Raw genomic sequence first — 15,988 nt, 5'->3', positions numbered from 1 at the left:
CTACTTAATCTCCTATCCCGCTTAAGCAGAATTCTCTTCCTCCGCTATCTTCTAGCCAGCACTCCCTATCTGCTGCTCATCTCAATGGAGCGCTCCGCAGCTGGCTAGTTCCCTTTCTCTGACTCATAAAAAGGTGGTGTCATCCGTTGAATAAAAGCCTTGTCTATTCTCATGACTGATTAGCCTTCGCGGAAGTTGAAGTAACATAAATCAATGTTTCTTTAGTCTTGCCGTGTCCTGCGTCAATATTGAACATGCTTCGACTGGTATGTCTACGCTTCAGGTACAACAAGACTCACCTGAAAAACATTGCGTTTGCTAACTTCAAAGGTTTGAAAGAAACTGCTGACATCAGGAATTGGAATATTGCCTATTTGTTCACAGAAAAGTCTTCTTACACAATTAACGATTATCCATAGATATAATATCCATAGATATAATAAGGTTTATTATATCTATGCGATTATCAATCATAATGGAGCAATGCGTCTATCAGACATGAAACATTCTTTAAAGGCTGGTTCACACTATATCGCGGTATGTCAGTGTTGTCCTCTCAGCGATTTTTTGTCGATTATGTTCACCGTAACCGATGGTATCGTCGATGCAGTTCGGATACTTCGGGAAAGTTTGAAGCTGTCAAACTTCCTCGATGGCTCACTGAACATCCACGACAGCCTGTGCAATGCGTACTGCTTCAGCGCAGGTTATTGTTCGATACATATTTGCTTTTACCAGTTGCTGCGAGACTAGTATTTCACCATTTCTGTGACCGCATCATAAAATGAGAACAATATACCATGAACTATTCGCTAATGTAAAACACTGATGGGTTTGTTGATAGTGGGAACATTGTTATTACAGACGATCATCGAAATATTAGGGCATCAATGCCGAGATATGGTGATATAGTGTGTACCGGCCTTTAGCTTGGCTTAAACAAAACCAATAGACCGTTCTTACATTCTTGTATTCCTATCGTTTGCATTGAAAGGGTTAATGGAAAAAGTATTTTTAGACACTCTGTTTTTTCAAGTGTTATTTGATGCTCTTCCGTACAGCACACTGTCGGTAAAATCAATAGTCCTGGTCATTTTCTAGATCAAGTGCATCGTAGGTTGCACTGCGGAGGTTATCCCTTGTCAAGGAGTGTAAAGTTTACTGATAAGTAAATGCATGGGCAGCGTCACAATCAAGTTCATAAACCCATATTAGATTTGCAAAAGATTTCGTTTTCAAAGAGCCTTCTGCAACTTCTCTGTAAAGTAAATGATGATAGTCGTTTCATAAACAACTGGATTTTATCATGATTTGTTGACTTCTGTAAGGTTGGACCACGTCACATCTGCCTCTAACGGAAGCGATTCCTTGGCTGAACTTGAAAATTGAGTTAATTTAGAACCTTTAATAAATTCTGACCTAAATGAGAAATCTTTCCAAACGTGTACATTTGGCTTGATGAATGTACGCAGCACCATCCTTCGCTATCGATAATGGTCATGAGTGGGGTTTGAATCACTTGATTGAAACTTAAGTCCACAATCTATACCATTCTGTTCACCAATAACAGATAACAGTATCTCTTTCCATCAATTCGTCACTCAGTCAGCACAACATGAACTGCTTATCTATGAGCTCATCACTATACATCCGTGCATTGTACGCCAATGGATATTTGCCTGGTTCGTTTCATTATCTTTTACGCTTTCGGAAATTGATGACGTGAGGCTTTAAAAGGGTTCTGAAAGTAAAGTCAATAAATAAACATTTTAGGCTAATCAACATTGCGCTATGGTTATAGTAGATATGTTGCGTAATATCAACTTAACACTTTGCTTAGGTAAGTTGTTTCGTCTCCATGTTTGTGGTATATTTATGTTTCGAAATAGCTACGCTAGAGCTAAATATAGCTTTGATATTAGTCGCTGAGCCGTATATGGTTCATAAATCATTTGATTTGTTCTCCTATTGGCCGAGAGGGTCAAGTGTCAGTTTGTGACCTCTGATAAGGGTATGGCTCTTAATGACTCACCTAGAAGGCAGTTAGTAAGCTGATATCAAAAGGAGCTGGCAAACATGCTGATAGGTTTGGACAATTGTTGCCAATGTTGCAATAAGTGTTTCGTTTCAAGCAATTTGTAGTTGGAAAATTACCAATGCTTCAGTAGCCTTGCTAAATACACGATTGTAACGGAAATTCCAAATTGCCAACGTATACTTTTATGACAAATCTGAAGAAATAGTTGATTGATGAACATATGTCAACCAGGAAAGTTTCGAAGGAAGTTTCCAGCTTCAGTGTTTGATAGTCTCGTTTCCTTGTCTTTTAGCTTGCCCCTCGCATTGTCCTATAAAGTAAAAGCCTAATTTTGGAAACATTTTGTACGTTTTACGACCGATAGATATTAATTAACCATATTATCACCGTTCATTGGCGTTTAAAGCAAATAGTATAGTAAATGATTGAGAAAAAAACTCTTTTTGTATAACGCTGTTCTATAATGTAAATTGACAAGGTCTTGATGTCTGGTGTATGGTGTAGGTTCTTTTTTGAGGAAGTAGGAATGTAATGGATGGTCAGGCAGATTGGAGACATGATTTGATTGAGTATTTTAGACAGCAAGTATCTAAAAATAGATTTAGCTCCTCAGCAATAAAGAAGAGTTTTCGTGTAACTCCTGGTGACCCGCATAAATAAGGATAGTGAATGAACAGTTTTTAGATATATTTAGATAATATTTTGCGCATCCTGCTTATCTTTCTGTCGATCTTCGTGGGTTAAAAATGTTAATAAAGCCTAATAAAGTGAAACATGGATAACTCAAACTTCACGGGACCGAGCGAAATTGTTTGAGTTATTAGAGCGTTCAAGTTATCAGAGCACAGTCACAAGTGAATGTATTTATCAGTAGATACATATACAAACTACATGTATGTATAAAACTAAAGTATAGGTTGTTTGTTGTAAGTTAAAGGGCATCTGATGTAGAGTTTTAAAGTATTTATCAGAAAGTATAGATATTTTTATACACTTGAGATTTGTGTGTTGTTTTAGGTGATGTGACTGCCAGAACTTTTTCAGATTAAAATTGGCAAAACCTAATCGCGGTTAAAACGCTCAGAAGACATTTTTTCTTCTGAGTGTTTTACTCGAGATCAATTTTGCCAATACTAATCTTAAAACGTCTTGTCAGTCACATCACCTAAAACTGCAAACAAATCTCAGCCCAATAGAAAAATATCTATTCTTTCTGATAATTTTGTAAAAGTGGACATAAGTAAACATTTATGACCAATGCAAAAAAGCATGCTTTACATCTGATCAGTTGTTTCATTTAAAAAAACTTATCGAGGGTAGTCTGTGACAAGGTATTTTTTTGACAAAGATCAACAGTGTGACTTATTGTAGAAATAGATTTTAAACAGTTATTATAGTCCTTAAAAACTTGTTAGCCTTTTCTAACAAAATTGACCCATCGATAGGTGGGACTTCACTACGCACTTGTCTAAACCAAGTCAATAATACAATATCCAAATCATCGTGCGACATTGAACGATCTCTTAGCCTTGATGAATTTTGGTCACATAGCGATCTTATTCTTTCTTTTTGTTTAATCCATGTTGACACTGTGCTTTTTGGAAGATTTTCTCTTTTTGATAATGCTGATAGCTTTTGTCCTGCTTCGATTTCCTCGAGTACTTTAAGTTTGTCAGAAGGTTTCTACGCTTTTCTTTGCTTGCGTGATGCCATCGTAAAGCGGATGTCTGTTGTAACGGACGCCAAGCCACGAGCCTATTTGTGACATTTTATCTTTATGTATCCGCATATAATCACTGTAACAATATGTATTTTGCATGCTGTGTCTATCTTTATTAAATTTTTATTGCTAATACCTTCTAACGTTTATAGCTTGGCCGTAACTAAGCGAACGTCTTAGCGACCCTATTAATCATTTTTATACGATTTCTTTTTCGGTTCCATTATACGGTACGGGGGAAATTATATGTACACTATATGCGTATAAAAAGCGCTTTCGTTAAGAAAGCAGAGTAGTCTCAGCTCCGCAACTAGTGGAAACTCCTTAGAAATAAATTGAACGGAAACCACGTTTGTGAATTCGGCAAAAAACTGTTCGAGTTAACGGTGCCTAGGTCGAGTTATATAAAGCCATTTATCATTGCGTTGGAACGGACCAAGCAAATCCATTCGAGTTAACCATGTGTTCAATATATCCGAGAGCGAGTTATCCATGTTTCACTGTACTTGGGGAAAGTTACGCAAAATTATTGTTAAAATCTATCAGTAATTTTATGGGCTGCCGGTAATCAGGCCTGTATTCCCTGGTTGCAAGTTGGGGCGGCTAAGCAAGTTGGGGCGGCTAAGCAAGTTGGGGCGGCTAAGCAAGTTGGGGCGGCTAATGTTAGGCGACGAGTTATGAGCATCTGGGGGTTTGGAGGGGCCGTGTCAGCCCCCCTCAACAGTTTCTTTTATGTAGGGCCTCAACTGGGCATCTCATGTAAAGTTTTAAAAATTTTTATCGGAAAGTATAAACATTTTTTCTATTATTTGAGATTTGTTTGTTTTAGGTGATGTGACTGCCAGGACGTTTTCAGATTAAAATAGGCTAAACTTGACCGCAGTTGAAACGCTCAGAAAAAATACATCTTTTTCTTTTGAGCGTTTCAACAAAGATCAATTTTGCCGATTTTATTTTAAGTTCATCCTAAGGTTTCTACGCTTTCGTGTGGCTATTGCCAAGCGAATGTTTGTTAAAACTTGACCTTTTGCAAGCCTTTATAAAAGTCGTTAACAAGAATATTTTGCCGATGATGATAATAATGACGCCCAATAACTATTAAAAGTTGACGTTTATCTATATGGCTTGGAATAAAGTGATGCTCTACAGCAATAAAAACGGTCCCCGTAGCCGTTGGGCAAATAACTGTTCGAGTTAATGATGTTGAGGTCGAGTTATCTAAAGCAGCTTATCATTGCGTGGGAACGGACCAAACAAATCCGTTCGAGTTAACCAATTGTTCGTGATAAAATTTTACATTTTATTCGAGGGCGAGTTCTCCGCGTTTGACTATACTTAGCCGCTAAAAATTCCTTAAAAGTTGGGGCGGCTCAGCCGGCCAGCCGCCCCAGGGAATACGGACCTGCCGGTAATACATTCATTTTTTAGCTGTCACCTTTTACAATTTTTGATTTATTTTCTCTTCACATCTCTATCTGTATTCAAAAACTAGTTAAAATGCCAATGTTTGATTTTTGTTGGTTGTAATAAACATATGTTTTTACTGCCGAGCGGACTAGACTATATAAATCTCAGTTTTTGTCGTTCATCAAGTAAAAAATTTTAGGAACAAAAAATCCGCTTCGTGAAGGATTTGAACTCAGAACCGCCAGATCTGCAGACTAGCGAGTTTGCTAGTTCTTGCCGTAGCATAATAGAGTATACTCATTATCACTTGCAGACATACTAGCATGCTTTTAGTTCATGATTGCGTTTTAGATCATTACACGTAATGAAATAAGTTACTAGCTTTATAAGGTAAGTTAATCAAATACTCAGAGTATTCTATTACCCAGTTGTGTCAGCTCTTTCTGTTGGAAGCCACAGTTGGGGGTAGAGAAAGAAGGTTGCATCAGATAAGAATTTAACTTACACCTTGCAGCATGGTAGACTGGCACTCTGACAACTGCGCCACTCAACTACTCAGTAGCGTATCCAAATAATTGTACACATATTTATTACATCTAGCAATCTCACAGCCAGGGTACTAGTATAGACAGTTGCAGGCGCGGCATCAAATAAAAATTCTACTGCCATTCTAAAAATGCATGGCAACTGATAACAGGTACCCGCTTCAAAGCCTTGCTGATATTTAAAGGCTTTACATGTCTGCATGCTTAGTGAATCTCTACAGAGCAAGAATCGACACATTTTTTTCTGCATTTATGAGGTAGAGACTACATATCTTGTTTCATAAAGAGAACAGAAGTAGTTTGACGTTGTTGGCATTGTTGCTTGACTCACAGACATTTGTGGTCACTAAAACCCTTTTAAAATCACCGGAGTATGCCTAGGGCAATAACAATTCTTCTCATTTCTCAGCCCTCGGATATATTCCATATATTCCGTAAATTTAGCTGTTTTTAGCAACTTCCTGCGTGATCGTGTTCAGTGATCACCATATCAATCATACCAAAATTTTGAAGTTTTGACTCATGTCACTATAATGTTTTGTAACACAGGGATGTAATATCCATCTACTGGATGTACATGTATACGTCAGTCGAGTAACAAAAATCCCCTTATGTTTGGTTCCTTTGTGTCCTTTACAAGTAGCTACTTTGTATCTAGCTCACTGTGGTCGGTTTGCATAGAAATAAATGTCTTTCTAACCTGATGTTTTGTTCATCAAGTGACTCCTTGTCTAGATTCTCAAGCAACAGAAGTATGACTCATCAGTGGATTGGTGGAGTTTCGGAGTTCTGCTCTATGAGATGATACTCGGACACTCGCCGTTCAGCGGTGACGATGAAGATGAACTCTTCCACTCGATATGCAATGACAAGCCTTATTACCCCCACAGCATGAACAAAGAGGCTGTGCGTCTTCTCGAGCAGGTCTGTCTGTCTGTCTGTCTAGTAGTGTCGTTCTTTTTCCTCCTTTTACTTTTTCAATAGTTTATGAGTAAGCCATACCGCTATCACTAGATGGAAATGAGTTCTTTTGCCCACTGGCCATATGGTAAACTGTACGAATGAAACATAGGCTTCCAACTTTCACCACTTTTTTCAATTTGAATCAATCACTGTTTCATTCCCATTATTGTGCTCACAGTCTCTGGCATTGTCAGATTAAGAAACTTAGGCTATGATGACTTGCATGTTCAAATTTCTCACATTTTTACTTTACATAAGGGCTACTAATTTAAGAGCTTCGGTTTACCACTCACCTTTTTAGAATTTTAATTTTAATGAAAATTCTAAAAAGGTGAGTGGTATTTTAATTTTCCTCCCTAATTTTTTGCAGACGCAAGTTTAATACTAGAATCTACAAAATCAACATAATGAATTTTCGATCTTTTCTTACATTTGTAGCATATCCATTATTAGCGTTTGCATTTTATTGAGATGGGTTCTGGTCTAGTATGTTTGTATTTGTTAGTTAGACTCATGTCAGTCATGTGACATGATCACTATATTAGTTTGTCAGTCACGATGAAGGGAGAAATTGACCCAAGTACATACTAAACATTATTCTTATCTATGCGTCAAAATCAATTTAAGCTAATTTTGTTGCTGTATCTCAAACCCCTGAACCGTTAACAATTTGTTTTCTGGTTTGATGGCAGATTTTTGTGAGTCATTTAAACATCTAGGCAAGATGTCTCATCTTTACTCAGGTCAACAGTTGTTGGTCTGCTGACTATTAGTAGAGGTAATTCAAAATGATGGCCCGTGTTTCTCATATCCGATGAGGCCTGTATTTATCAGTTACCAAAGTTCAAGTCTAATCTGATAAGATGAAAAGTTGATTGATATCTGTGATATCACAAGGTGATTCATAAAGGCTTCATGGGTGGTCTCGAATGAACTTACGATAAGGCGCTGATATCAACCGCTGCAAATACTAGACTTGATCTTATATTTTCTATCAAGTTTGTGTGAAGGTGACTCACGGAGGGCTCAACTATAGTCTTGACTTGTCAAATGTCTTTAGAAAGGAAAATATGCGCTTGAATACTCCCAGATATGTTCAATAGAAAGTATCTTAGTAGAATCGTGCGGTGCAAACAAATTGAAGAACACAAACAAACTGGTTAGATTTATCTAGATTTTAGATTTATCTATTTAGATTAGGTTTATTTCTTTTGTAGCATTTTGTTGAAGTTTATATTTACTGTATGAAATAATGCAGCTATATCAACCAATATAAAATCAGTGTGAAAAAATTTATTGTAATAAATAAATATTTTATTGTAATAAATTTTATAACAAATTCATTGTTTATGAGATGAGGAGAGAGAAGGCTGCCACCGATTATCTGAAGAGCTTTGACTATTGGTTATACTTTGCTATTAACATGACTACATAGATTATCTGATCACCAACTTAGTAAAAATTCAGGATTCAGTAACGTCTGGTGGGTTCAATCATTTCTTTGAGCCTGAATGCACGCTTGATTTTTGTGGAAACCTAAAGTCGCATTTCCATGAGCAATAAATAGCAGTGTGTTGGTAATGTGACATCATTTGCAATTTGATGTTTTGTTGACACCGATCAACCGGGCTTGGTATTTTGAAAAATTCTTAGTTGGTTTTGTTTCAAATTGACAAATTAAATAGCATATTTGATTTGGCTGGGAAGTCTTGGTTAATGTATAAATACTATTTTGGCATTCATATTAAATTGATAGCGTACTCGCTATCAAATATTCTAAAAACTGATAGGCTGTCTCAACCTATGAGATTTTGGTTGTTTTTATAAATATATTTTTTGACAATTTTCGGTCATGCCAGTGGCTTGCTTGTGGTTTGGGCAAATTTTCAGCATTTTGAGAAGTGACCCTATTTCACCGAAAATCCTGTGATTAGGAATAATGTACTACAGCTTACGGGATAGGAAGTTAGTTTTCTTACAGTTTTGTATATGGTTTAAGTTTATAAATTAAAGACGACAGCACGGAGTGGCTGCTAGCATTGATTAAGAGAGAGTGGTTCAGATAAAAGTGGATGACAAGCATCTCAAGTGTATTGGCAAGGGAATTGTGGGTATTCACTGTCTTTTTCAATCAGGATGTCCCTATGAAATAGTTATCTAATACTATAATTATTTTCTATTAATTTTCTTAGCTGTTCAATCGAAACACTGAGGAGCGCATGGGAATGCCTGGATGTCCAAAGGGCTCGATACGAAGTCAGCCATTCTTTGCATCTGTTAACTGGGATAAACTAGAGAGACGAGAGGTTGTACCGCCTTTCAAACCTAAAATTGTAAGTTATCTTACCTTTTCTCTAACACTAATGTCAATTGAAGGTCAAAATTTCGTAGCAAGTAAGTCATCACGACTATACTATAAGACTATTGAATATTGATCAAAGGCTTTGTATTGACTGGCTGGTCTGACAAAGCATCGGCTGTCACCAAATAGCGTTGCTATAGGCTTAGATAAATATTGCGTAACACTGAATAAACACAGCGTAATGTATATTACTGTTGTATCTATAGGCAGCTCATTATAAAAGCCTTTTCACCTCGACTATTGTCTTTCCATTTACATCATGTTCCGCCTAACTAAGCTTTCTATTTACCAACTCCATGATTCACACTTATGTAAACATTGCGCAATCTCTGATTCCTTGACCACGGAACTCTTCAGCTGCAATGAGGATTCTTAACTATGACGGTTTTACTTAGATAAGCGCAATTTACTTTACCTATAAGTCTATGTGATTTTAGTATTGCTAGGTGTAATACTTTTCTCTATGTACAAGCTAGTGCTCACCTATTGACATCCACTTAACTCTGTCAACTTTATTCCTGCACTTCATTATTATCCTTTTTTTTTGTGGATGCTTCTTTTCCTTTGTATATCTCTTCATACGCCTTCTCATTGATATTATGTCTCTAATCATTTTATTTTATTTTTTGATTTTATTTTTAACCAATATACAAACAGTCTTAAAACAAGCAGACTGGATGAGGCAGTAAGAAACGGCAACTCAAAATATTTCATCATTATGCTAATCTGTGCGTCATAAAGAGAGAGATTGATTGTAATAAACACTAAAAATATATTTATGACACTTATATAATTTTTAACTGTTGTAAACTCTGTTAGCTGTTTTGGTTGAGTATCTCAAAATTCTGACTCTGTTAGCTGATTTGGTTGAGTATCTCAAAATTCTGACTCTGTTAGCTGATTTGGTTGAATATCTCAAACTTCTGACTCTGTTAGCTGATTTGGTTGAATATCTCAAACTTCTGACTCTGTTAGCTGATTTGGTTGAGTATTTCAAATGACCGACTCTGTTAGCTGATTTTGTTGAGTATCTCAAACGACTGACTCTGTTAGCTGATTTGGTTGAGAATATCAAACTTCTGACTCTGTTAGCTGATTTGGTTGAGAATATCAAACTTCTGACTCTGTTAGCTGATTTGGTTGAGTATCTCAAACTTCTGACTCTGTTAGCTAATTTTGTTGAGAATATCAAACTTCTGACTCTGTTAGCTGATTTGGTTGAGTATCTCAAACTACTGACTCTGTTAGCTGATTTGGTTGAGTATCTCAAACTACTGACTCTGTTAGCTGATTTGGCTGAGTATCTCAAACTACTGACTCTGTTAGCTGATTTGGTTGAGTATATCAAATTACTGACTCTGTTAGCTGATTTGGCTGAGTATCTCAAACCTCTGACTGTCCTTTTCTATTCTTTTCCAGATAAACACACTATTTGTATTGGTTATGTGAATATGAAAATGCTGGCATAATTAGCAACACGCAGCAGTTTAGCTCGTATAGGTTTGTAAGTTTAGGTGTGTGTTTTGAAATCAGGACATCTGCTTATCAGAGTAAAGACTTACCAATGTTAGCAGAACTAATGGATGACGTCACTGGTCCTTTTCTTACTTATTTGAAAAATTCCAATTTTTGAACATTCCTTTGATACATGCCTTGTCAATAAATGACTACATGACCTCGCCTCTGTTCTTCCCTCCCTCCATCAACCTGTCCAAAGATACTTTTCTCCATCAGTGTACTATATAATGTATGTAGGTATATTTATTTATTTTGATGTATGATCGCTGTCAATACGTGACCTTGACTGCTTTCTATATAGAAATCAGCAAGTGATGTCGGGAATTTCGATGTGGATTTCACAAGAGAGAATCCTAAACTCACAGCTCCTGACAAGGATTTGATTAAAACGCTGAACCAGAATCTGTTTGAAGGATTTAGCTTTACTAATGTGGCCATGGTTAGGAACTAAGGAAAACTTGGTAAGTCTATTTATCTCCTTTTGCATTATATTCCTTTTGCACTTTACAGCTTCAAGTATTCCATATTATTTTCATTTTTATGTATCATTAAAACATAAAGGACTTTCACTTTTACAGCCGGTAATATACATGTAACTTCACCATTGTTCATGATCAACTATAAAACAGCTATATAATCATTACTGAGTTGGTATGAATAATAGTTTTATATATGTTTCTACTAGAGTGAAATCTGATCGCCTTATAGTTTCCTAACATATACAAATACATCAATTTGATTTAACTCTTTTGGAAGAATGTAGTGCAATAATTATTCGATCAAAATGTCTTTTCGCTATCAGAATTCTTTTATCCGCGATCAGCAGTCTCACACACAAGAGGTCAAAGGTCAATTGCAGAGTATTTATAGAGAACATTTAGACAAAGATACATTGTCCCTGCACTTGTTTTATTACATTTCATTAATAGGTACAAAATGAGGTTCAATTGAACGGGTTTTTTTTTGCTTTTATCACATTCGTTCTATAAATACAACATATCATTTAAAAGACTTCTAAATAGTTTTATAATATCAGTTTAGTCCAGGCGTAATATTTGCACGTAATATTTGCACCGTTTCTCTTCTCTATAACTAAAACTATAATTAAAAATGAATGATTGAAATTTTTAATTGTCTATTTTAAAATCCAAATGTTAACTCCTAGGAAAAGTGCAGAGATTCAAAATTTTTTGAAGCTTATCCTGATTGGTTCCTTAGAATCTTATGAAGCTATACAAGTTTTTTAACTTGGTAGCTATTGTAGGTCATGGAATTATTGATGTAGATAGCCTTCCATTGATTCTAATCAAGTTCTTTTTAAATGGCGTGTAAACTTGGGAGCCTTTATAAAATACAGCTGTTATTATTATAGATGCTATATCAAGGTCAATGACTCAGCAACTCAAGTGGTGCTAATGGGATAGTGGGATAATAATTAGAGCCCCATTTTCTTCCCATATTTATGTTTGCCAGCAAATAATCTGAAGATTGTTTTGCATTTTCATTATATGATGTGCTGGGTAGGCTCTACATCCATGGCACGAATGTTGATTGGTTTAGTAGTTTGTTGTCTAGTACTCTAACCATAGCATCTTTGTGAAATCCTAAACTCAGTTGGCTTGTGCTATAACTCGCTGACTTTCGTCATATGTTTTTTATGCACCTTTTTAAAGAAAATTAATTAATTACATAATATATATGATATTAATATGTATATTTATATATTGATATTTTTATAATAATATGTTATATATATTTTATATATTAATATATATAAATATATTAATATATATAATATTATTATATTTATATATAAACTAATGTTACTATTATATTAATAAATATAATATATTAATATATACATTAATGTATTATAAATAATAATAGATTTATATTATATATATTAATATATATAATATTATATATAACTAGTGTCACGCCACCTCTCCCGTTGTGTTTATAAGTTAGATGTTGTTGGTCTAATATGGATGAAGACAGTCTGTTTGACATATGTCAAGGTTTCTCTCGGGCATGGTCCTACATACACCGCTGTTTTGGGTTTTTATGTGAAACCTCACTCCCAGCTTTAGAGCATCTGTCTACATTACCCAAGGCAATGACATCAAGGGCACCTGCTTAGTAAGTCACTAAACTGCTTTTGTTTCAGGCAAAGTATTCAATGATATGCTCTCGGGTCATCGCCCCTGCTAGCATAGGGTACTGGATACGATATCGTCTATCACGACAGACGCCTCTACATCGTCATACAGTTTCATTAGCATTTTGTTGTTGGCATTCGTGGCAGAGCTTTCAATTGTTTCGCATAGATAAGGATATTATAAGATATATTACGGGCTTACGGCCTATTATGCATGTTTTGTATACTAGTTTATTTTGCAGTATTCTGTGATGGTATACATATAGGATGCAATCGAACTAGCGTTTTTTATGTAATGTCAGTGTTTATGATATAGTCTGTCTATTCCAGTACATATAGGACTATGCTATGTCATATAGGAACTTTGTACGTGGTGTATTTGTATTCCGATATATCTTTACCTCGTATAGTGTGTCAACAAATACCCAATTCTCAACAGTATATGATGTAATTTTTTTTAAAGTTTTATTCACATAGGCTATTCTGTATAATTATTAATTGTAAAATTCTTAATAATGGGGTTACTTTGTGTTAAGGTCTATACTACCTTGAGGATATTTGTAGCTTAACTGTCTTGTTCAAGTCATGCAGGTTGTTTTCCATTTTTATACTGCAAGCTTTACTCAAGGCCACCAACATTGCGTCATAGTATCGAGGTCAAATTATAGCTGTATCTATATTGTATCATGTCCTACTTACACCTTTCATATTTTAATCTCTCAAAATAATTACAAATATTATATTGAAATATACTGATAATATAAATAAATATATTTCGAACTGTGCTTTCACCTGTCTCATAGACATCAACAGAAGACGTTATATAAGGTTAAAAGGAACTGCGGATGTTCCTGTTGATGCCTTAGTGCCTATACACATTGCCCATGTTATATTCATAACACTTTGTGCCCACTGGCTATTTCAACGACTTTAGCAATGGTGAATGTGTGGAACTATGATGTCAACCATTGACGGATACTTATAAACTAATCTGCGCTAGTAAGAATATACCACAATAGTAGGATCGACGTTTCTAGTAAAATGCAAAAGGTGAATTTGCTGCTATCAGATTTAGCCAATCAGAAGCGAGTGATGCCGATTAGAGCTGGAACGGGTAGCTCGTCCGGTCTTGACCCACCGGGTCAGAGGTGCCCGGATTGGGCTACCCGACCCTTGAGTTTTCCTATACAAAGACATGGGTAGGTTTATGGCTAAACGAAAGCGATTGTATATCGCTTTTTAAGTGCGATTGAAAGTCCTAGCGTGGAAGGACCAGGCGAAATAAAACAAGTGGAATCAATGCTATATTTTTACGTCTGCGACAATAGTCTTTGGACTATAGGTTTTGCGAACGTTTCGGCAAGAAATAATCAACATGTCGGTGGTCTGGGAGTTCATGAAGAAGCCAGTCACGAAATGGAAAGACCAAGTTATTTGTACAATATAGTAAAGCAATTTAAACTACAAAGAAGGGTCCACCTCAACATTATTGAGGCATTTACAACAAAGGCATCCTGAGGAACTTAAAAGCGCATCTAAGAACCTAGCGTCTAATTGTTTTTAATTTGAGTTTCTTTCACTAATGCCATAAGTTTTAGGGAAGTGATGGATTTTTGCTTTCTACTATGCTGGGTTATCTATTTCTATATTTGTAAAGTATTTCTTAACTAATCTCTTCTTGTTGATTATAATAGCAGAGTTGAAAATAAAATCTGTAATAAAAACACTCTAGCCAAAGTCATGCCATTAATCTATTACCCATTGAACAGCATTGATCCACCAATGTCTAGCCATAAATTGTAAATTGCATCTATAAACCAAGCCACTAAATATAATGATTGGTGTGATAATGGGTTCTTTTATCTTAGATTATTGATGTCACAACATTAGGTTGTAATAGAACTATCTCTTAACCTTAAATGAATAAAAATTCGCGCCGTGCTGACCCGGCCCGACTCGATCTTGGCCCTCATTGCTGACCCTGAATCTAGCCCGACCCTGCATTCTTTGGTCTCGTTCCAGCTCTAATGCTGACACGTTCTGAACAAGTGCTAAACATGGTAGTCCTAATGCCGCTATGATAGCATAAAATGACCTGAGTTCTTCAAATAAACTGTGCAATATAGTCGACAGCATTGCATGAACAATTGTTTCATCTTTCAATGTTAACAACTTTTAACATTATTTAACAGCTTCCTCTTTTGGTGGAGTAATTCTTGCAAACAGGATTTCACTTCAACTGTTAAGTGAAACACATTTGTATCCAGTCACTCACTGAGAAAGTACACAAAAGGGGTGGTCACACGAGCGCCGAACCGAACTAAATGACGCAAAACGACGTCGCTGTCAGCTGTAAAAAGTTCAGCCGAAGACATTTCTGGCCGAAATGAACCATTTTGGTCCTGCTCGAAATTTCGTGGCCGAACCCTTGCTCTTATTGGCTGGTTAAAATTCTAGCGAGCACGCGTCACATTTCTCCTTACGCGCGTGTGAGCAAAGTTAAAAAAGAAATGGAACGATACTTTTATTTCGTTAAATAAACAACATGAAGTATTTACGACAAGGCTCACCCGGACTTGTGATTGTGTTGTTGCATAAATGTAAGATGTTGCACATAAGTTTTGCATAAATGCAAGATAATGGTTGTGATTTTCTTTCGTGTAGCTTATAAGTAATGTGTTCTGTATTCTGATGAAGTATCGTTGATTGAATTATTTATGTAAAACCACAGTACTATGATAAAGACTGTTTTTGTTTGTTATGTACTCAGCATAGGAAAACATTCATATGTTGATAAAAAATATAATTATGTTGATGGGAAGGGTTGGCAAAATCTTTGTATCGAGTGATTTATTTTGAGCAGCTGAACGATCTTCTGATAAATCTGCTGTGCACATGTAATTATAATTTATAATTGTTCCTCAAAGTTTTTTGTTTATAATAGAAATATTTAACTCACATACATAAAAACTACCAATGAAACAGTGTCCTGTCTCTATATGTATGGTATCTAGGAAGCGAAGTGACCTCGTATGCCGTGTGACATGTGCCACAAACCGAACCAGCCACCGAACTGATCCTACATCGGTTCGGTGCTCGTGTGACCACTCCTTAACATGTCACTGACCAGGTATTGTCATCAATTTGGTGAGATTTCCGTTGGTGATATGCCTTATTGGAAACATGTGAACTGGATTACAGATGCTAAGGTGGGCTATTCATGGTCATATAAATGGCTATTGAACAAAAATGCACAATATTTTTATAACGGGGAAAC

The 15,988-nt window shown here is 35.9% G+C and overlaps 1 protein-coding gene across 2 annotated transcripts in view; it reads left to right on the top strand.

The window, feature by feature from the left end:
- LOC137391813 (protein kinase C delta type-like) overlaps positions 1-13,496 on the top strand; it is a 57,082-nt gene extending 43,586 nt beyond the window's left edge. For both annotated transcript variants that reach the window (XM_068078348.1, XM_068078347.1), the window contains exons 13-16: positions 6,446-6,634; positions 8,866-9,006; positions 10,855-11,014; positions 12,721-13,496. In XM_068078348.1, the coding sequence (XP_067934449.1) occupies positions 6,446-6,634; positions 8,866-9,006; positions 10,855-11,004 (480 nt within the window). In that variant the 3' untranslated portion in view covers positions 11,005-11,014; positions 12,721-13,496. The remainder of the gene's footprint in view (positions 1-6,445; positions 6,635-8,865; positions 9,007-10,854; positions 11,015-12,720) is intronic.
- Positions 13,497-15,988: the final 2,492 nt, after the last annotated feature.

This window comes from Watersipora subatra, chromosome 3 (assembly GCF_963576615.1).
Source record: "Watersipora subatra chromosome 3, tzWatSuba1.1, whole genome shotgun sequence".
Taxonomy (NCBI): domain Eukaryota; kingdom Metazoa; phylum Bryozoa; class Gymnolaemata; order Cheilostomatida; family Watersiporidae; genus Watersipora; species Watersipora subatra.
Note: the sequence above shows the minus strand (reverse complement) of the source record. Positions and strands in the feature narration are given on the sequence as shown.